This window comes from Bubalus kerabau, chromosome 5 (genome assembly GCF_029407905.1).
Source record: "Bubalus kerabau isolate K-KA32 ecotype Philippines breed swamp buffalo chromosome 5, PCC_UOA_SB_1v2, whole genome shotgun sequence".
NCBI lineage: Eukaryota > Metazoa > Chordata > Mammalia > Artiodactyla > Bovidae > Bubalus > Bubalus kerabau.
Window position 1 is genome coordinate 50,554,888 of NC_073628.1, and position 23,989 is coordinate 50,578,876.

At 38.8% G+C, this 23,989-nt stretch overlaps 1 protein-coding gene across 2 annotated transcripts in view; it reads right to left on the reverse strand.

Moving 5' to 3' along the window:
• SLC36A4 (solute carrier family 36 member 4) overlaps positions 1 to 23,299 on the reverse strand; it is a 41,676-nt gene extending 18,377 nt beyond the window's left edge. The window contains exons 1-8 of one of the 2 annotated variants that reach the window (XM_055581630.1): positions 23,153 to 23,299; positions 17,231 to 17,354; positions 15,677 to 15,767; positions 14,319 to 14,407; positions 13,236 to 13,331; positions 10,790 to 10,874; positions 5,771 to 5,998; positions 3,143 to 3,241 (exon numbers count right to left, since the gene is read on the reverse strand). In XM_055581630.1, coding sequence (XP_055437605.1) covers positions 3,143 to 3,241; positions 5,771 to 5,998; positions 10,790 to 10,874; positions 13,236 to 13,331; positions 14,319 to 14,407; positions 15,677 to 15,767; positions 17,231 to 17,354; positions 23,153 to 23,204 — 864 coding nt within the window. In that variant the 5' untranslated portion in view covers positions 23,205 to 23,299. Of the gene's footprint in view, positions 1 to 3,142; positions 3,242 to 5,770; positions 5,999 to 10,789; positions 10,875 to 13,235; positions 13,332 to 14,318; positions 14,408 to 15,676; positions 15,768 to 17,230; positions 17,355 to 23,152 lie in introns of those variants that run through there. The other variant, XM_055581631.1, reaches the window with a different exon arrangement.
• Positions 23,300 to 23,989: the final 690 nt, after the last annotated feature.

Here is a 23,989-nt window from a genome sequence, read left to right on the forward strand (position 1 = left end):
TCGCTCATCATGAATTCTATCAGGTGAGGTCCTTTGTCCTTTTGATGTGCATCTTTTCTTTTGTTTTTTGAGCACTTCCATACTTTCTGGCAGGGCTTCCCAGCTGGCACTAGTGGGTAAAGAACCTGCCTGCCAATGCAGGACATGTAAGAGATGAGAGTTCAATCCCTGGGTCAGAAAGGTCCCCTGGAGAAGGAAATGGCAACCCACTCCAATATTCTTGCCTGGAAAACTCCATGGACAGGAATCTGGCAGGCTACAGTCCATGGGGTTTGAGTCAGACACAGCTGTGCAGCTAACACACACACACAAACAAACTCTCTGGCACCACAATATGCTCCAGATACACCTTGAATTTCCTTGCTTCCGTCCTGTAAGCAGCCATTTCTCCAAAGAACTTTGTTTCCTTTGCTGGAAAATCAGATTTCGAACTCAAGATCTGGGCACTAAGCGGGCTCAGTGCTCCTGGGTACCACTGCTTTCTGCTCTCTCAGCAGACAGAGTTAGTAGGTACATGCACGCATACTGACCCAAGTACACACGTCTACAACTGGTTCTCTATCCAACTGTATCTGTCGTCTGTCAATTTAATGAGATGAGTGTGTGAACTGTAAAAGTCACTCAGTCGTGTTTGACTCTTTGCGACCCCGTGGACTCCTCTGTCCATTGAATACTCCAGGCCAGAATACTGGAGTGGATAGCCTTTCCCTTCTCCAGGGGATCTTCCCAACCCAGGAATCGAACCCAGATCTCCCACATTGCAGGTGGATTCCTTACCGTCTGAGCCACCAGGGAAGCCCCAATGAGATGAATAATATGGGGGAAAAAAAACCTTAAAAAAAAAAAGGGCTAATTTAAAAGTTTAATTTGTAAGCAAATCTTTGGAGGTTTTGGGCATACAAATTTGACCACACAGTAAAAGACACTAAGTTATAATAAGTATTTACTGAGTGCTTACAATGTGCCAGGTATTTTTCTAAAAGCTTTGCATGTAGGATCTCACATAGTCCTCACAATAACCTCATGAGATAATAACTGATGTTATCTCCGCTCTTCAGGTGAGTTAGGTCAGTCCATATGAAAACTGTGAGTGATTAACAGAAAACAGAAGAGTGCACGAGTCCTGTGCTCAGAGGAAACCCAGACTGAAAGGAGAAGCTCAAGTCAGGGGTGGCGCCCATGCAGCCAGGAAAGCAGGAAGGGAAGGAAACGGACACTACGAAGGCTCCATCTGCACGAAGCAGCGCCCCCTGTTTCACACATAACCTCATTTATGGAGCTGATTTGGAGAAATACAAAAAGAAAACTCAATACGTCTTAACTACTGGCTGGAATGGGGAAACCAGGGACACAGTGAAAAGAAATACTCCAGTGTTTCAAGTTTGAGCAACCAAAAGGAAACTAAAAGAAATAGAGAAATGAGAAAGTAAAACTGATTTTATATAAAAAATAAAAAGTATGTGTCAGACTTCAGAGTTGTTGAATCTGAGATGTCAGAGGAACAACACTTAACTGGAAATGTCCAATAGCTTAACTACAGCTTACTAGTTAAAGCAGAAATGAAAATCCACAATTATGTCTCTAACAGGGATAAATGGAGCTTCCAAGAATTAGTAAGAATTCTGTAAAGGAGAATTCAGAGAGAGTAGAAACCCAACTAAAATCACATAAAATTGTCTCAGTTCTATTTTGTCTGTGGTTCATACAAACAGATGTTTATCAGTGGTTCTGCTCTCACACCAAACATCAGTCTATGAAACATAAGCTACAGCCTTTCACTGTTTAGTTGCTAAGTCGTGTCTGACTCTGCGAACCCACAGAACGTAGCATACCAGGCTTCTCTGTCCTTCACTATCTCCCTGAGTTTGCTCAAACTCACATCCATTGAGTCAGTGATGCCATCCAACCATCTCGTCCTCTGTTGCTCCCCTCTCCTCCTGCCCTCAACCTTTCCCAGCATCAGGGTCTGGGCCACTGGAGAAGGACCCAGTGGTCCAGGGAGAAGGGGATGGCAAACCACTTCAGTGTTCTTGCCCTGGGAACCCCATGAACAGTATGAAAAGACAAAAAGACATGGTCTTTTGACCAAGATCAAATGTAGTATGGGGGCTTCCCAGGTGGCAGTGTCAAAGAATCCACCTGCCAAACACAAGAGATGCAGGTTTGATCTCTGGGTTGAGAAGATTGCCTTAAGTAGGAAATGGCAACCCAGTCCAGTATTCTTGCCCGAAAACTTCCATGGACAGAGGAGCCCGGCAGCTTACAGTCCATGGGGTCACAGAGTTGGACATGACCGACTGACTGCGCACACAAATAGCAATATCCTATTTTGCCCAAATCTATACATTCCAAGCTTTCAATGAGTGGGAAGCATCTTTTTTAATTTTTTGGCCACACCGCATGGCATTTGGCATCTTATCTCCCCAACCAGGAACCGAATCTGCACCCCCTGAACTGGAAGTTCGGCGTCTTAACCACTAGGCCACAAAGGTGTCCCTGAACTGGAAGCATCTTGAATGGAAATATTTAGGATCTCAGAATCCTCACGATGTTTGTATCTCTTGGTATTAGCTTCATGATAACATCATTTCACAAAACAAATATGATATGCATAAATCTAACAAGAATTTATGTTTGACTCTTCTTATGTAATAGTAAACTTTATAACAATTTCAATTCATTTCTAATAATCTAATCTATAAGATATGATGTTTGGGATCTGTCTAAATATAACCCAGACTTGACAGAGTAAAGTGAATATAGATCAGATAAAATTAACCATGAGTTAATGGTTTTTGAAGCTTGGTGATGCTTACAGAGGAGTTCATCACACTATATAGGTTTGAAAATTTTCACAACAAAATATTAAAAATAATCTATTCTAACGCTCTCATTTTACTTATTAAGAAAATTATCCAAGATAAAACATGGATGAACTCCTGGTTAGTAGAGGAGCTAAACTATAGTTCAAGATTATCATACCAAAATGCAAATCATTTTCTAGGAATAAAAAATAGAAATAACAACAACAACCAAAAAAAAACCCCAGAAACAGGAAAGAAAACCATTTATTTTTAAATGTAAGTAAGTCTCTGTGTTGACTTAAGATTTTAAAAAATAATAATAAAGACTAAATCCTTACCACTCCTATGCCTTCAAAAGCAAATACAGCAGTACCAAAAAAGAGGGGGTATTTTTTCCAACCAGCCACTATTGGAAGGTTGTGGAGATCTGGCATATTCTGGAGAAAGAAAGAAAAAATAACATAAGTTACTTACTTGTTTGAAACAATTTAGAGGAGAAGAGTGAAATCATATACTTATGAGCTTCACGTTAGCAAATGTGGATTATAAATGTGAATAATTCTTTCAATAAAAAGTTTAAGCATCCTATGTTAAAGGTAGCCAAGCTGTTTAGGATTTTACTGCCAGAAGCAATTGTCTCCCTCGAGCCGACACGTTCCAGCCGAGCTAAACGCTCCTGATTACCTGCTTCCACCTGTAAGGCCCAGGCTGTTCTCACTGGGCATGGCTCCTGCCCCAGCAGGAAACACGCAAGCATGTTCAACAGCTGAGCTGAGGCCATACAATCAGTTATCAACCACTGCTGCCAGTGTCCAGGGAAACTCATTCCCACTCTACTTTCACTGCTCTTTTGGTTTCTAAGACTGCCCAACTCTGGCTTTCTACCTCATAACCCTGCATGGCTCCCGAGCTCCAGGTCTCAGTGTTTTACTCTTTGACCTGACGACTGCCATCACCCTTATTATTTGTGCAGAAGCCTTGACTCTGGCTTCGATGTGGGTGCTGACTCATACAGCCTTGTTCCAACCCTCACTATCTGGAAACTTACAATCTGCACATCTTGTTCAAGATGTCTGGGTCCAAAGTGGCTACTTCCTCCAGCTACCCCAAGTCTCCTCACCACCCTGTGTTCTCTGCCTTACCAGACAGGAAGCGGAATTCGAGGCTGATGAAAAGCATGAACAAAGACACTGAAGTGCGACAGCACAGGGATAACTGGGGAAATGAGAGGCCTAGAAAACCTGTATTTTCTGGGCTCCAAAATCACTGCAGATGGTGACTGCAGCCATGAGATTAAAAGACTTGCTCCTTGGAAGCAAAGTTATGACCAACCTAGACAGCATATTACAAAGCAGAGACATTACTTTGCTGACAAAGGTCCCCCACCTAGTCAAAGCTATGGTTTTTCCGGTAGTCATGTGCAGATGTGAGAGTTGGACCATAAAGAAATGTGAGCACAGAAGAACTGATGCTTTTCCAACACTGTGGTGTTGGAGAAGACTCCTGAGAGTCCCTTGGACTGCAAGGAGATCCAACCAGTCAATCCTAAAGGAAATCAGTCCCAAATATATATTCATTGGAAGGACAGATGTTGAAGCTGAAACTCCAATACTTTGGCCACCTCATCCGAAGAACTGACTTACTGGAAAAGACCCTGAAGCAGGGAAAGATTGAGGGCAGGAGGAGAAGGGGATGACACAAGATGAGATGGTTGGATGGCATCACCAACTAGATGGACATGAGTTTGAGCAAGCTCCGGGAAGTGGTGATGGACAGGGAAGCCTGGCGTGCTGCGGTCCATGGGGTCGCAAAGAGTCGGACACGACTGAGCTACTGAACTGAGAAAACCTGAAGCACAAGTAGAACTGTGTGACATGATGGTGATACATGACTAAAAACATGTTAGGATCAAAATGGAAAATTAAAATGTTTGGACTGCTGGATAATACTAAACTGTCCTTCAAGGCTCACAAGTTTCCCTCTACCTAAGGAACATAAGTTTCTGCTCCACTAATTCCTAGATGTTCAACTAAGGGGTCAGGAATTTTAGAAAATCTTATGAGGTCCTCCTGCTTCTCCTCTTCCACTCACATGTGCTATAACAACAAGTCCACAGGCTTTGGAATTCAGACAGGGCAAAAAAGAAACAGAGACTCATCATAAGAGAATTCATCATGGACTGCTAATGGAGATTTTAGAACAACTACTTTAGCAGCAATGTATAAAAAGTCTAATTTCATCAGAAAAGAATAAAACAAGGATTCTCTACCTTTTTTGAGTCACTGGCCCCAGTGAGAGATGAAAGCTATACAGCTGCCCAGTGGAAAATGCACATATACATACAGAAACACTAAATCTTATAAATAATTTTAAGGGATCTGCAGATCCCCTGGATCCCCTCAACAGACTATTTTAAGGAAACTGAGTTAAGTATCTCCAGACTACTGACGATGAACTCAGTTGCGGTTACTGCAGAAAGAGATTACAGCCCAGGGTAGCGGCAGTGAGCTGAAGCAGTGGCAGCAAGTAAAGCTTCAGGCGCGAAAGAAAATCATAACATCACAGCTAGACTTCCATCTCCTAAGATTGGTTTAAGTCTTAAAGGAATAAACAAAACACTGATGAGTTCTTTATTTCATGTTAGGCAGTGTACTAAGGCAGGGTCCTGCATCTCACAACTCTAGTAGGGCAGGCATTACTACCTTCTGAGGCAATGCCATACAGCTCAGAAGCATACTGACCAAGATTCAAAACCAGATCTGACTACAAAGCCTATGCTTTCATCCTCTATGCCATATACTTCTTCAGCTAAGCAGTATCCCCCAAAAGAAAACCTGATTATCTCCTAGGTGACACATAGGAAGTAGGATCTTTACTTATCATCACTTTTACCTCTAAAGTAAAAAAAAAAAAAAAGTTTACTTGTTAAAAAACATAGGACACAGTTAAAAACATGTTATACTTACCCTAACAACGTACTGATAAATTATCACAAGACTGACAGCCATGGATATGTTGGCAAGGAATGAAAGCACAAACAGATTCTTGAGCTCACGAATGAAGACCAAAAGAATTAAAAATGGAAGAAAGCAAAGCATGTATATCCTTAGGTCAATACTTCTTCTCTCACATGGACTTGATGAATTGGTACTATTCAAAACAAACACTTTACTCTCCAGGAACCCTTCATGAACCTATACAGGATTACCAGGAGAATAAGGAAGAGGGAAGACAAAAACTTCCATTACTTATAAGCATGAAGGAGAAATAGAAAGAAAACTATGATCTATTTACACTCTATGATAAATTCCTTTGCAATAAATAAAACACACAGTTTCAAGACAATCTAGCAACCTAGAAATACATACATACATACATACATACATATATATATATATATATATATATAAAATTTAAGGATAATTAGAATAGTCTTCTTTGCAAAATAACTTTATCATACTGTGAAAACAAAATTCACTAGAAACTCCTGAGCACAGACTTGCTAATGCATTTTGAAGCTTTGTGACTGATGCTCGTGATGCCTGCAAAGGCTCAATCTGCTTCTGAGATCATCAGAAGTAGAAGTGTGCTTGTCTAGAATGGCCATTGGGTAGTCTATTAACATAGTTTGTTCAAAGCAGAAAGCAATCTCCAAGTGCCTTTTAGAAATGTAATCAAAATGAAACTCAGAAATCAGAGCCCAATTTTAAAGGTATTCTATAAAGCAACTGCTGATGAATTAGTGTCACTGTCAATAAATGTTTATTAAAAATCAGTTATCTTCTGCATGCTAGACAATAAATTTTTGTCAGAGCAAAAAGCTTCCATAAGATAAACCAACTTTACCTCAAAATTTATTCAGCTATTTCTATAAACCAATATTTAGCTTCCAAAAGAGATTTCATAATTTATAGGCTCCATATATTAAAAATTGTCCCTGATTCAATTAATCAAATAGTCCAACTTACAAAAATAGAAATTAAATTATAGAGGACTTTAAAAATAATCTTAAAAACTCACAGAAGAGGCAGATCATACTAAAATAAAAATATCAGTGAAAATCTATTTGCCCCAAACACTGTACCCTCCTTTGAACATAATGACATTATCACGTCTCTGGATATATAAATTAAGAACCAAAACTTATAATAGTAACAGTAAGTATTTTCTGAGTATTTTGTATGTGTCAGGTACTGAACTTTACTCTCCAGGAACCCTTCATGAACCTATACAGGATTACCAGGAGACTAAGGAAGAGGGGAGGGAAAAACTTCCACCAACTTATACTCATGAAGGAGAAATATAAAGAAAATTATGATTTATATACACTGTGTCAAGTACTGAACTAAATACTTGATATGCAACATCTCATTTAATCCTCAAAACGACTCTCTAGAGGTGGGTGGTAATATTAATTTCCATTTTATAATTGAGGAAACTAAGGTTTAGGGAAAGTAAAAAATAAAAATCTATATGATATCAAGCCAGTAAGTGGTGGTTCTAGGATTCAAACCCAGCTCTGAGACCCAAGAATCTAGCGTGGGACAGGTACACATTCACCTGATCAAAACGCTGCAAGCCTAACGAGGGGCCTGCCCAAGGAGCCCTGGTCCCCTCCGTGACATCTCTCTCCCCCGAAATACGGGACTAGGAGGCCAACAGTCAGAAGTACAGAGCAAAATTCTGACATGATTAATAATTCAGGGGGCTAATTTTACCCTTACCCACAATAAGTAACGTTTAGTGTCACTACAAATGTACATTATCATCTTAAATTGCAGGGACTATACCTACTAGTTTTAAGTTATGTTGGCAACTTATAACTCATACTGGACTAGCAGACTCTCAGGTTATGCCATGTACCATTTAAGAAATGCACAGCTCTCATTTATCTTATAATTGGCCATTAAAACTTTCTATTTTATCTTCTATAATTTGAAATAGAAGCAAAATTGATTATTTACATCACTTGGCTTTTAAGAAGATATTTTATTTGTTGACCCAATTTTCTCTGTCATCAAATTCTTTACAGCCAAATACTTTTGAAGTACAGGTATTCAAAGAAGTACCTCCCATAATCAAGATGAGGTAATGATAGAGTTAAGCTCTATCAAGGATTCCTGCCAAAAGAAAAGTAGTCATATAACCAATTTTAAAAAGGGTTGTTTGAGTCGTTAGGTGCTTGGGAATTTCACATTAATTCTATCACAAACCTCTCATAATAGTTTAGTATTCTTTGGCAGAAAGACGGTTATAAGAAATTCTCAAGATTGAAAAATAAAGTAAAATAAAAATATCGATACATACCCAGAGCAAGATTCAGGTAAACATTTGAGTCCTTCGGTGCCCTCTAGAGACAGAGATTGGCTATCTAATAGGACTTCCTACGCTCTCACATGTTTACCAAAATGCAAAACACTGAAATAAATATTATAAGATAAAATTACTAAATTCAGTTGCTTCCAGTAGAGCTCAAATTTACTAAATTCTACAATTTATTAACTTTTCAATTCAGTGATTTAATGGTTAAAATTCCAAAGGCAGATGATGTTCTTCAGCAAAGCTAAAATGCAGAATTAAAGCTATAATATGTTACATTTGCATACTGCATATAAAATGCATAATGCATTGTATAAAGCCTTTCACAAACCTTTCATCAGCTGAGCCTCACAATAAGGCTATGAGGAATATGGGGAGACTTTGCTATTGTTCCTATTTTACAAATAAGGAAATCGAGGCTTGACCAGGAATAAGGGGTCTTACCCAAAGTGTAAGTTAAAACTGAGAGCATGCACCTGAATTCAGATGTCCATGGTCTTTGGTATCACATTTTTTTTCTCTGAATGTAATAGCCTTTCCCTATTCTTCATACCCATACACTATTTTGTCTATCTGACCTTTTCTTGAGCATTTTTACATAAGAGCAGCAAGAAGCTACTATAACCACGATGGACCAGCATCGCTGGAAGCGCCACAGTACCTCACCCCTGCCAACTGTCCACAGTGGCTTAACGGGACCAAGAACAGCCATGCAGCAGCTACAGAGCAAGAGACGCACGACTCCATATGGGAACTAAACTCTTAATTCTTTGGTTCGATGTAATACTGAACCTTCAGTTTTAGACAGATCAAGGTGGTAACAACCTTACAGGTTTTAACTGTAAAAGTAGTAGCAATTAGTACAGTTTAATCAACCTGTGTGCCTTTTATTGGAGACTGCTCTCAAATGTGAGGACGCTTCTGCAGGGAGGGGCAATCTCTGATGATGCTGTTCCAGTGATCATCTGTCTGCTCTCTAAGGTGAGGTGCTTAGCATTTCTTTCAACTTTTCTCACGTGTGCCTCAATGTTTTTTCCATATTGCTCTTTGGGCTGCAAAAGAACTTTCATCTTTCTATCAACTGCAAGCTTCTCCTTACCTTCCAGAGAGTCACTTTTTCTACCTGGTCTTATGATATGTGCAAATGAGTAAAATTCTTCCATTCAACTTTGGAGGCAACTGATAACATTTCATAGAAGAAAGTCACCAATCCTGAGCTTACATATATTTATTTTATGTACTTATATAGTAGTCTGTGTGATACACATACTCACAACTAAAGTCAGACAATGCCCTGCCCTAGGAAGAACAGTAGTGTGGCAGCTGTAGGAGGCATTTAGGTTTCTGCCTAATTCACATGACCTGGGGCACATTGCTCATGCTCTGTGAGACTCTGTTTCCTCATTCATAAAATGAGCATAATACTTATATCACAGTGCAGTTGCAAAAATTAAAGCATATGTATCACAGTTTATAAATATAGGATCATAAAGCATTATGAGCATTCTCTATAACTTTAAGTCAAGCTTGTTGGCAGCCCTCTTAGGGGATGATAGAAAACATTCACTACTACCATGTTGCACAATCCTAGAAAGGCACCATTTCCATTATAGTCTATGTAAATGACTGCCAAAATGGGATATCTTATCTTGACATTAAATAGCCTCTTAACTGGGTCAGTAATCCTAAAACTATATGACTTGAAGAATTAAATACTTGTAAGATCAAAAGCATCATCAATGATGAATCATGCTGATAAAAGCATCAACTCTCTTATTTATAAAAGAATGACTCAGTGACCCTTTCCACCATTAAAAATCCAAGAGGAGGGCTTTATCAAACTATGGTCCCCAGACCAAAACCTACCATTTATTTTTGCAAATAAAATTTTATAGGCATACAGCCATATATAATGGATTATTGTCTACAGCTGAGTTGAGACAGAGACCATATGGCCTGCAAAACTGAAAATACTTACTATCTAGCCCTTTACAAAAAGTGGTTGCCAAATCTTGGTCTAAATATAAAATGAAGTTATCTTATACTTAGAAAAGTGAGTCAAATAAATACTTGAAAGTGAAAGTCGCTCAGTCATGTCTGACTCTTTGCGACCCCATGGACTATACAGTCCATGGAATTCTCCAGGCCAGAATACTGGAGTGGGTAGCCTTTCCCTTCTCCAGGGGATCTTCCCAACCCAGGGATCAAACCCAGGTCTCCTGCATTGCAGGCGGATTCTTTACCAGCTGAGCCACAAGGGAAGCCCAAATATATACTAGGTATATAGATTCTTTAGTACACATATTCACATGATTTTGCATTAAAATACCTACAGAAGTACTCTAGATTACTGAGTAATGCCTACTATTGTACCATGCACATGTGGATAATTAATAAAAAGTTATTGATTAAAATATCTAAATAAAAACGGATGGTAAAGTAAGAATAATACAGGCCAACTATCAGTTAAAGCACATAAAGAAATGTACTGTGGCATTGTGCTAAAAGGAGAGCTTTTTTTTTATTTCAGTGCTTTGCATGTTTGTTTAAACTGACAGTCTCTACCAAGACTGCAAACCATCTTTGTTTGATGTCATATCTAAGTATGATGCCATAACTGTGGCATCGGAAGAAAATGATTTTAAAAACTGGAGAAAAACACTTACTTGTTTCACATTTTCAGCTAAGAAGACAATATACACACTACAGAATCCCAGCTGTGTTATCACCAGAAAAAAGTCAACCACATTCCTAAAAAGGGATACCCACAAATAAGTATTAGTAAGAGCTGAAGAAATGCCAATATATTTTTTCCCTTTTAACTATTTTAAAACATTTCATAATGTTGTTGTTGTTCAATCGCTAAGTCACATCCAATGCTCTGCAACCCCATGGACTGCAGCACAGTAGGCTCCCCTGACCTTCACTATCTTCCTGAGTTTGCTCTAATTCATGTCCACTGAGTCAGTGATGCTATCTAACCATCTCATCCTCTGCCCCGCCCCCTTCTCCTTTTGCCTTCAATCTTTCCCAGTATCAGGGTTTTTTCCCAAAGAATCGGCTCTTCACATCAGGTGGTCAAAGTATTGGAGCTTCAGCATCAGTCCTTCCAATGAACATTCAGGACTGATTTCCTTTAGGATTGACTGGTTTGATATCCCTGCAGTCCAAGTCCAAGAGTCTTCTCCAACACCACAATTCAAAAGCATCAATTCTTTGGTGCTCAGCCTTCTTTATGATCCAACTCTCACATCCAGACACAACTACTAGAAAAACCATAGCTTTGACTACATGGACCTTGTCAGCAGTGATATCTCTGCATTTTAATATGCTGTCTAGATTTGTCATAGCTTTTCTTCCAAGGAACAAGTATCTTTCAATTTCATGGCTGCAGTCACCATCTGCAGTGATTTTGGAGCGCAATAAAATAAAATCTGTCACTGCTTCCACTTTTTTCTATTTGCTTAAAATATTTATTTTCTACAAAGAGCACATATTTATGATCTGCATATCACTCGACATATTATTGAGCAAAAAATGTTACAATACTTAAAAGTTCCCAATTTTCCCATTATTTACTTCTGAAATTCAACAGATCAATAAGGGTATCTATCTATAAAGTGATTTCCTGAAAACATCTCATCAATTACATTAAGCCCATCTCTCCTGTTTCTCAAGATCTTTTTCAGATCAACCTAGTGTATTTCCCAGCAAATAGGATGAGCATATTCCCTACCATCCAAATCACTAATAATATGAAATGGGAAAGGACTGGGGGCATGGCCCTTATCATTCTACCAGAGACCTCTCCAGGCGCTTAGCTCTGTGCACAGTTTTTCAGATACTCTAAACAATTCCAGCCACATAACACAGCCGGTATGGAAGTGGGGAAGGGAAATCACTGGCCAAATTAGCATTATTTGGGTATGATTATGATCAAGTTAAAAGTCTGCCTACATATTATTAGTACACAGTCTGCACCTCTGCCTATTGTTCTGGGAACAGTGAGCTTGCACTTATTAATTCATTATAGTCTCCTGTTTGACCATTAATGTCAAGCTATCAAGCAGTCTAGTCTAAAAGTCAACAAACCCTCCTCCTCCCATGTGACGCTGGAAGGGCCCTTGCTTATTTTCATTCTTGCCATAACTCTCTTTCTTCATGGTTCTTCAGGGATCTCATGTGTAAATAATCTTGGTACCTTGAAATGTATCCAAATTTCTTCTCTCTGATGAATTACATTTAAGTATTTCTTTAAGATCTCTTTACTCACCTTTAATTTTAGTACCCTTTACCAACAATCATCCCAGTCACTTCTGTCTGAAAGCCATTCTTTTAGACCGGAAAAGCAGACAAAGCTGCCTTTAGACTGGCAGGAGGAGGAGGAAGACAGGGTCCTGGAGGCACTCCCCAGGGCACTGGGCTCTGCTTCCTTCCTTCTCCCGCACAGTCTATCAGGCCGGAAACTCTGCGCAGCTCACAGACACATCTAACTTCCTGAAAATCAAACCATAAACCACTCTACTAATACCATCCTTTTCCTTCTTTTAACTTCCACCACACACATTATTTGTAGCTTGGTTAGCATGCTGTAAACTGCCTATGCTTATTTTCCAGTCTTCTGTTCACCTGCTTTTGATTAGCCATGTCTGCCAACAATAAAGTTACATTTAAAGTATACAATGATAAAAACATTATATTAAAATACATACTTCAGATGTCTTATGAGTATGGGCTAAACACTACAATTTTATTTGAAATAGAGATTGCAACATTTTTCTTGCTTTTTTTCCTTTACTTAAAAATTATCAAACATGATTATGTCATAGGCTAGCTAGGCGCTTTATAAATATCATTTTATTTCAACTATCATTATAATTCTGTGAAGTATTATTGTAAACTCACTTGATAGTGGAAAAACTCAAATAAAATAAAAATTCTTTGACCCAGATCATAAATTTGTAAAATGACAGAGCTGAAATTTGAACCCAAGTCCATTTAACTCTAAAACTTATGTCTCCCCCCAATTTTATTATACTTCTATTAATGTACTTTATCAGATTAACATACTTATATTGATAACTATATATTAATAACATAGCAAGTACTTACCGCCCCCATGCTGTTTGCTTCTGCAGACAACTCCAAGGACTTACTTCCATAGCAAAACTCACAGTGTCACTATACCCTAATGTTGACTTTTTAAACCTGAAATTTAATGACATACATGCATATGAAAAAGAAAAATTTTAAACTGTTCCATAAATCCATTTCTTGAAAAGAACATCAATAAATGGACTATATACTGACAGAGGAGTTTTTGAAATTTGGAGACTTGCATATTTCTAAAGACATCTCATGAAATTTAAAGTTTTTATATATCTTTTTAACCAATATATTAGTTTTTAATCCACTGTTAAAGTTTATATAATTGTTAAATTCATATAATATAATATTTGTGTTTCACTGATTTAAATATTTCAATTATCTAAAAACATCAACTACACTGTTCATGCCTAAATTATTCCATTCTTATAACAGCATTATTTTTTAAAACCCATACAAGGCTTTAAAATATATTGTCACATAAATTACCCTATTTAATAATCTAATAGCCACATTCTCTCTTCTATTTTTTCAAGTACACAGTGTTATTTAAAGATCATAAATGACCTGCCTAAAGTTTTACGCACATTTAGCAACAACAAAAGTGAGTTAAAGTTAGAATATTAGTTTGCCAGAATAGACAATGTTTGTTTAAAAGTTGGTTCACTATCCAATAGAAACAGTTTGATACAAAAATAAAACAAATATTATTTTACTATCTACCAACCCACATATCAGCAAAGAGCATAAAAGGTCTTATACTCAAAATGAAATTAGTAACAAAATGACCATTATTTTTTAACTAAAAGTAGCCCTGCTGCCTCCTTTTCCCCCATATATCTTCCCTGATATTTTTCATTTACACTATATTAAAAAAATTTGATTTCACTACTTTTAAAAGAAGTATATTCATGCTGACCAGATTTCAATCATATAAAATGCTACCTTTTTCCGTAATTGTCTATGTAACAGATTATAAGCAATACAATGTCTAGTTGCAAAGCACAGTAGAAATATAAGACTATTTTATCCTTTAAAAACTATATAGCTTTAAAATAAATTAAATAGACTTAACAAATCCACATTTACCTCTGACATAGAAAGTGACTGCAACGTACCAAAATGTGCATACAGTGAACAGAAATAATTCCTATAAACACAAGGCTGATTGGTCCAAGCTGTGGGAAAAACATAAGTTTGAAATATTTAAGTTTAATAAAAATTAAATTATCTTATAAACAATGAAATAACAGACTATTAATTGTCACTGACAAATTTTCAGTAACAAATAAATATTTGTTAGACAAAATGATTAAAGAAACATTTGCATAATAGAAATTAATGGACTTGATACAGAAAGAATTTAGTAATATTTAAGACAACCACATATGATGACCTCTTATCAACTTGACTATCCAAACCTATGAATGTAGAATATAGATATGCAACACAATAGAATAGAATACAGCATGATATTTAACATCAGATGGCAAGTCTGTGACAACTGGTGTCCCACCATTAAAAGTATATGCAACCATAAAACATTATCTAAGTTACTAAAAAGCACTGTATCATCTGAGATTGTAGGCAATCTACTTCTTCTGTATATCACTTGTTGAGAATCATACCTGAGAAACTGTGCCTAGAAAATAATTATTTGAAAAAGTGGTACATAAAAATTTCAAGTATTCATTTACAAAAATTAAAGTGATGCGTAGATTATTGACAGACAAAATATTGCCAAAGTTATTTTTATAATCAGAAATTTTTCAGTTTCTCTAAATTAGGATGGACAGAGTCCAAAATGATAGTTAAAACTCTTAAGACAATTCATCAGTTAAAAAATGTTAAATACAATTTCATTAGTTCATAACTGATATAGGAGTATTCAACTCCCCTATCAGGATTCTCTATAATTACAATAATTGGTTCCAACAAACTCTTTGAATATTTGTTTTCAAAAGATATTGTTATTCTTTTTTTTAACTATTATTCTTAAAACCTGAAAACTATGTATTTTATTTGGAATCTAAAAAACTATAAAATTTCACCAATACTAATACTCTATAAATATATCTGTTGCTATGAATGTATCACTTAAAATTCCTGAAAATCCAAAAGGCTAATAAGATCTAACTATATCTGGAAATCCAAATCCAAAAGGCTAATAAGATCTAACTATATCTGGAAAAATCAGATACTGATTTAGGATCTGTTAAATATTGTAAATAAGTAATTAGGTAGAAATGAAAAGAGTAATTAATTTTCATTTTTAGTTAGATATTATCATAGTTCATATAATTTTAACAACAATAGCTAAACGACTACCTAGTTGTCACTTGACCAGGTTATATTTGAGTAGGCTAGATGTTAACTTGCTCTAATTTTTGCTGTAAATTAAGACTGGTGACTGTATTTTAACTAGAGATTACAAAGATGAGTCTTACCACTATGCCTGCATTTTTTATTGCTAGTGGAAGTCCTAAAAGACCAGTTCCAATGTTTCCTTTAAGAAGATGAATAAGAGTTTGTACAAACCTGAAAAGTAGAAGTTGTAAGAATTAAACATTTTAGAACAAAAGCTATTAACATTACATGACCATGGTTTTAGCATCAGAAGGGAACTAAAAATTTATCTAGGCAAGGAATCAAACTAACATTTCCATGCGACCAGAAGCTAAAGGAGCCAGAAGTTATATCTGGCTCAAGTCCTACCTTTGCACTTTAAAAGCAGAATACAGAGGGTTATTATGGAGATTAAATGAGTTAAATGAAAGTATTTTTGTACATATTAAAGTAATAAAGGAAAGGCAATTTTCTCATAAGATTCTTTGCTGCTATGATATTCAGAACAATGCTGAATATTATATACAGCTAAGCTGGTAAGACAGCAATTTACTGCACTATGCAATCATGACATTAAACATAGTTCATCTATGATTATCAACCTCAGAGGAAGTTAATTAAAAGAAAAAATATACAATTTCTAAAACTGTGTATATTATCAAGTAAGATAAATACTAATCAGCTTTTACAATCATGAACTCCCAAGGGATTTCATCTAAGAAAGCATTCCAAGAGGCATTTTGAGAGTCTCTTGGCCAAGAAAACACAAATTAAACTAGGAAGAAGGGCACAAATTTTTAATTTTGAAAAAAAAAATGCTTATCTAAAATTTTTATTAGTTTATATTCTTCTTCTTTGGTCAATAAAAATTTTACTTTGCTTAACTGTCAAATTATCATTAGAATAATAACTTACTCAAATCTATTAATGATGACAAAATAACAAAAAAGATTTTTAAAATATTTACTGCTTTCCTGAGACCATGACTGTTTCACACCATTCACTCAACATAAAGAATTGTTTACGGCCTACTTCCTAAACATTGCAGAAGCCCCTTCTCTGAAAATTCTATTCCTCTCAATCGAATCCCCCTAGTTTCAAGATTCATAGCGTTTGATATGTATTATCATGTAGTGAGGGGGCTTCCCTGGTAGCTCAGCTGGTAAAGAATTTGCCTGCAATGCAGGAGACCCCGGTTTGATTCCTGGGTCTGGAAGATCCCCTGGAGAAGAGATAGGCTACCCACTCCAGTATTCTTAGGCTTCCCTTGTGGCTCAGCTGGTAAAGAATCCACCTGCTATGCGGGAGACTTGGGTTTCATTCCTGGGTTGGGAAGATCCCCTGGAGAAGGGAAAGGCTAACCATTCCAGTATTCCGGCCTGGAGAATTCCATGGACTATACAGTCCATGTGGTTGTGAAGAGCCAGACACAACTGAGTGACTTTCACTTTCATCATGTAGTGATTCCTATATACTGCTCTGTAATTTAGATGTTTTTATTCTTTCCAAAATAGACTATGAATGTCTTGAGGGTGGGGACTATGTCTTACTCATCTTTGTGACTTCTGCAGTATCCAGTGCCAGTCTGTAGAAGATGATTACAAAATACACAGTGAATAAAAAGAGAAAAAGACATTTAAACCCTAATTACTCACGAAATACCCTCTTGATCATCAAGCTGGTGATGCTTCTGAACAGGCAGAAGCTCCTGCTCCTGTTCTTCATCCGATGTCCCATCAAAATTCTGCTCATTTATTAAGGGCCTCATTACATCCATATCTTAAAAAGAAAAAAAAGTGCTTCACCATCATTTTAAACATTGAGTTAAAGCTGGTGTAAATGAAGGCCATGCAATTTTACTCATCTTTACTATTCCCACCCTAAGTTAATGCACATTAATACTTCTGAGTTTTACCATATTTAGAAAGAAACAACTAGACCTAACTGCTGGATGTTTTGTTTGGACTAAGCAGTGCAAGGTGAAAGCGTAAGTGCTCACTGTAACACATCTTCTACTTTGCCTCCATGAGGTTTACAGTAAATGATGGTAGACTTATGTTATGGAAAATGTGAAGAAATAATCCAATGAACTTTTATCTCTTGTTAGCATCAAATTATACTGAGTACATAAATGGCAATCATATTTTTATCTTTTAATTAAAAAGCTTTGTAATATTGTTGTACAATATTACATAAGTTACAGGTATACATACAGTGGTTCACAATTTTTAGAGGTTATACTCCATTTATAGTTACTATAAAATATTGGCTATATTCCCCATGTTGCATGCAGCTTTTATATCTAATAATTTGTACCTCTTAATCTTCTGACCCTATATTGCCCCTCCCTGCTTCCCTTTCCCAACTGGTATCTACTATTTTGTCCTCTATGAGTCAGCCTTTATGTTATATTCACTAGTTTGGTATATTTTTTAGATTCCACGTATAAGTTATATCATACAGTATTTGTCTGACTTATTTCACTTAGCATAATGTCCTCCAAGTCCATACATGTTATTTCAAATGGCAGGATTTCATTCTTTTTTATGGCTGAGTAGTACTCCATTATAAATATATACCACACTCTACACTTTCCCTTTCTGAAGGAGATTTTCACTGTGCTTCTTCCAAGCCTCCTGCTCCCTCTCCTATTTTCCACAGAGACCCCTCCACTCTCCATGTTTGTAGCAGCAAAAGGATTTCTGCTGAAAATTTTCTGTTTATTTTTTTATCTACAGATTATCTCAGAGAAGGCAATGACACCTCACTCCAGTACTCTTGCCTGACAAATCCCATGGACGGAGGAGCCTGGTAGGCTGCAGTCCATGGGGTCGCTAGGAGTCGGACACGACTGAGCGACTTCACTTTCACTTTTCACTTTCATGCACTGGAGAAGGAAATGGCAACCCACTCCAGTGTTCTTGCCTGGAGAATCCCAGGGATAGGGGAGCCTGGTGGGCTGCCGTCTCTGGGGTCACACAGAGTCGGACACGACTGAAGCGACTTAGCAGCAGCAGCAGCAGCACAGATTATCTGAAGTTTGTGGTATCCTTGGTCTCCTATACTAAAAGAATAATTTCATAAATGTGTTTTCTTGTGATCTTGTTGAATTAACAGGTTTCAGGTGAGGATATGTGGAGAGATAAGATTTAGGCAGCTACCATTATCCTAGTGCTAACTGGAACTCAGTACAACAGGTCTTCATAACAGTAAAGCTATGCTTTAAGATACTGGAACATTCTTTAGCTTTGTTTTTATGCTCTTTTCAATCTCAATTTCCTAACCTAAAATCAACCTGAAATTTCCAATTATCATCAGAATAAAGAACAATCACATTCATTCAGCAATATGAATTGAAATCTTTAAAATATTTATCCTTTTCACTGAGTAATCCCACGTCTGCAAATGTAGTTTATGAAGAAAAGGATTTCTGCACAAAGATGTTAATCAAAACAAAATTTTTGCTGAAAATTTGGAAACAACCTAAATGTGTAACTATCAGGAAATTGATCAATTCACTAGAGGACATCCAGTTTGTAAACTATGACACTGACATTAAATTATGGCTTTCAAAGTCTGAACAAAACAGAGATAATATACCAACTCCTGAGGAAGAAAAAGCTAGATAATCACAGCATGAGTGCAATGATGTTTTAAAAGTTAAAAAAAATTTTTTTAAAGAAAATAATACAAAATGTGAATAAGTTAACAAGGATAGATACAGACAACGAAAGCATGAGTACCTTTTTCTTTCTCTGGAAAATGTAAAAAATAAAAGAAAGTAATAAACTTGCCTTACTTTTATAATAGCAAAAGAAACCACTTATATTTTGACAATGGATAAACTAAAATAAAGTAGAAAGCTTCATTTTTAAAAAATAACATAATGTTGCCACCTAAATCTATATACTACCATATATAAAATAGAAACAGTAACTATTTTATCCATTTCTGAGGCAGAGAGCATATGTACAGCAGGAAACCTTCCAGAGGTTCCTATTCGCTCTGAAATAAAGTGTGGACCTTAAGCTCAAGGAAACCTGTATCTTAACAACTCTACTAGCGCTTTTCACATAGACAGCCAATTTTTTAAATTCTTTTTTAAATCAAATAATATTTGGTCATTGTAGAAAATTAGAAAATATAAAGATAAGCAATTTTAATTAAAATGACCTTGTTACCTAGAAACTACCACGGGCAACATTTTAGAGTATATGCAAACATGTTAATTCACTTCAGTTTATTTTCAGTCAGGCCTACGGCTTTAAATGCTATCTACATGTTGATGACTTCCAAATATTTATCTCCAGACTGGGCTTCTCTCTAACTCTATACATAAATCCCATTGCCTACTCAACATCTGCACTTTCATGTCTAACAGACATCTCAAACTTAGCAAGCCTCAAACTAAACTCCTGATCTTCACCACTAAGCCTTCTCCACCCAGCTTTAACCATGGGAACTTGCTGTCTGCATCAGGAGGCCTTGGTTCCATGACACATGGGCTCTTCCTTATGGCTGCTTGAGCATCCTCACAGCACGGCAGCTGGCTTCCCTGCAAGGAACCGATCCAAAAGACAGAGCACGGCACAGTGCCTTTCAGGACCCAGCTTTGGGGTCACTGCCACCATTTCCACGATTCCATCACCATTTCCATCATATCTATTCACTAGAAACAAGTCAGTAAATACAGCCCACATTCAAAGGGAAGGGAATTAAGTTCCTCCTCTAGAAGAGAGAAACATCAAAGAATTTGCAGACATACTATAAAACCACCACCACATCTCAGATGATGGCAATTTCATTCTTCCAGACATGCAGGTCCCTGGAGTTATCCTTGTCTACTCTGTTGCACCATCACTCCACATCTAACCTGTCAGGAAATCATTCTGGTTCTGCTTTATATATCCAGAGTCTGACCATTTCTCTCCATTCTCCATGCTGCTACCACACTGCTATGAAGGACAAGTCCATCTGTTTGCTGATTTGCTGAAATAACCTGCTTCTACTTTTGCCCCCTTAAGTCTGTTCTTCACACAGCAGCCAGAGTGATCCTTTAGAATTAAAGTCACATCATGTCTCTCCTCCCCTTGAACCTGGCGTTGGCTCCCTGTTCTCTCAGAGTAAAAGCCAAAGGCTTTATATGGACGTCCACACCACTACATAATCTGGCTTTATCACCACCTTGACCATTCTGCTTCAGCTTCCTGGCCCTTCTTGCTATTTCTGTCATTACTCCAGCTGTTCTTTCTGCCTGTAATAGTCTATCTTCAGATATCCACTTGACTAATCTCCTAACGTCTTTCAAGTCTTTGTTCAAATCTCACTGTTTCAATAAAGTCCATTTAGACCACCTTATAAAATACTATAAACTGCCGAGCCTGCCTCTCATTCCCGATTTCCCTTACTCTGTTCTTTTTCTCCATAGCACTTTTAGCCTAATGTAATCATTGTGGCGCAGTGGTAAAGAATCTGCCTGCCAATGCTGGAGACGCAAGAGACTCAGGTTCGATCCCTGTGTTGGGAAGATCCCCCTGGACACTGGCAACCCACTCCAGGATTCTTGCCTGGAGAATTTCATGGACAGAGAAGCCTAGTGGGCTAAAGTCCATGGATTCGCAAAGAGTCCGACACGACTGAGCAACTGAGCACACACATATACATTAACTGATACTAGTCTTACTATTTACTGTCTGCTTCCTCTTACTAGAAATATAAGTTCCATGAGAGCAAGAATCTTGATCTCATCTGTGTTGCTCACAGATGTATTCCAAATGCCTAAAGCAGTGCCTAGTGCATGGGAGAAGCTCAACAAATACATGTTGAATTAATGAGCAGACACAACTTAAAAAAATAATTTAGAAAACTTTTTCAGTTAGTAAAAATATATCTGGCAAATATCTTCCCATGTAACTTTAAATGGCTATTCAGCATATGACCATATAGCTACATCACAATTTATCTAAACAATTTCCTTTAACTGAACATTTAAATAGTCACCAGCTTTTCTCTTTTATAAATTATGTAATGAACATCTGTTGATATGTTTCATGACTTATTTCCTTGGGAAATATTTCTAGAAGTAGAAATGCTGGGTCAAACAATATGTGCATTTTTAAGGATAAATATTTTACCCTGCTTTTACCAGTAATGCATGAGAATACACATTTCCCGACATCCTCACTGGGCTGGGTTATTAACGAATTTACAACAGATAAACCTGGGTTCCTATCTGGGTACTACCATTAATAAGCTTAAAATTACTGTATCTATAAAACAGGGATAATAATTACACCTACTTCACTCATCACTGTGAGAATTAAAGGAGACAAAATGTAGGAAAAGCACTTACACTACTTGACACTCAGCAAACATTCAATACCGCTATGTTTATTTCTACCATTACTGGGACTTGAAAGAAATCAACTGCAAAGTGCACAGTATTACAGGACGTCTCCTTGTTACTATAATAAAGTATCTCCTTAAAGACGCAAGCAGGATTTTAGCTGCCGGACCCAGGGTTGGAACCCATGCCCTCTGCAATGGAAGGGAGGAACCCTAACCACTCAACCTCCAGGGAATTCCCTCAACTTCTTTTTTAATCATTTAATGATTTAACAACAAATTACAAATATTCCTAATACGATGCTTTTAACTGGGAGGAACAATATTATTACCACTCCGATCTCTACTTTTGTTTTCCTTTTGACAGCGGGAAACCATAAACAATGTTGTGTATTCCCCGTCGCCAAGGTAAGACCCCAAAGGAAAGGAAGAAAACAAAAGCTTGCCAAGGGAGTCAACAGCATCGTCTGATCAGAGAGCGATGGCCACGCCCGGGGGGCGGAGAGTAAGCTAAGGATTCACCAGCTTTCCTGATCCGGGTGCCTCCTCCGAAAAGCCCAACTGTGACAACTTCCTTAAAGCACGGCTGGAAAAAAACAGTGCGAGTCACAGCGCAGGCTGTGGTTTGCCTTTGACACGTACACTCAGGGCACGCCACCCGATCTCACATACACACTCACTCTCACACACACACTCACACACACAGTCACACACACACAATCACACTATCACACTGTCACATTCACACACACGCACACACACACACAGTCTCACACACACCCTCACACTCTCACAGTCACACTCACACACAGTCTCAGACACACACACTCTCACACACTCGTACTGTCACACACACTCTCACATTGTGACACACACTCTCACACACTCACACACTGTCACACACTCACTCTGTCACACACACACACACACACATTCTGACACCCTCTGCAGGCCTGGCTCCCCGCCTGACCGCGCTCTCCTGCGCAGGTGCGCACCCCGAGGTCAGTCCCCTCCGCGGCCTCGGTCCGCCCCAGTGTCCTGGGACTTGGCTCCACTCACGTTCGAACCACGCCAGACCCACGCCAGACCCACGCCCCGCAAGAAGCCCACTGACAACCCCGCCTGCTCGAGCACCGCGCACCCCGAGCCGCGGGCAAGGGCGGCGGGGCGCCCGCACCCCCGGGCCGAGGCCGACGGCGAGCCCCGGGCCCCCGCGCCCGCGCCGCACCCACCGAGCTCCTCGCGCCCAGCCGCCTCGGCCGCCGCCGGCGCCGCCGCTTCCATCGCTCGGGGGTCTCCAGGACGACGCCGCCCCGGGGCGCGCGCTCTCGCCGCTGCGTGGCCGCCTGCAGACCGAGGGCGCCGGCGGAGCAAGCCCGCCTCCCGCCTCCCGCCTCCCGCCTCCCGGCCGCCGAGCATGCGCACTACGCGGGTGGGCCGGCCGAGCCCGCCCCGAGCGCCCGGGGCCAGGAGCCCGGGGTCCGGCAGCCTGAGCTGAGGACCTGCCGGGGAATCGGGACGGAGGCGCTTCGGAGACAACTGGGGACAGCTCAGACCGAGCGGAGACTCGGGCCTTACGGGCGAGGGCGAGGAAGGAAGAGGCGCTCAGTCCTGTCCGACTCTGCGACCCAGTGCACTGTACAGGACATGGAACTATCCAGGCCACAATACTGGAGTGGGAAGACCTTCCCTTCTCCAGGGGATCTTCCCAACCCAGGGATCGAACCCACGTCTCCCGCACTGCAGACGGATTCTTTACCAACTGGGCCACCATGCGGGGGCGGGGAGGGTGCCCTTAAATATAACCACGAGTTTAAATTTGAGGAGCCCATGTATTTGCAAGGCTTTAGCATTCTGAATTCTTGTCTGGAAAATTCCATGGACAGAAGAGCCTGGCGGACGGACTACAGTCCATGGACGGGATCGCAAAGAGTCGGACACGACTGAGCGACTAACACACACACAGCATTCTGAATTCTGTGGCTCAATGGTAAACAATCCGCCTGCCAAGACAGGTTTGATTCCTGCATAGGGAAGATCCACTGGAGGAGGAAATGGCAACCAACTCC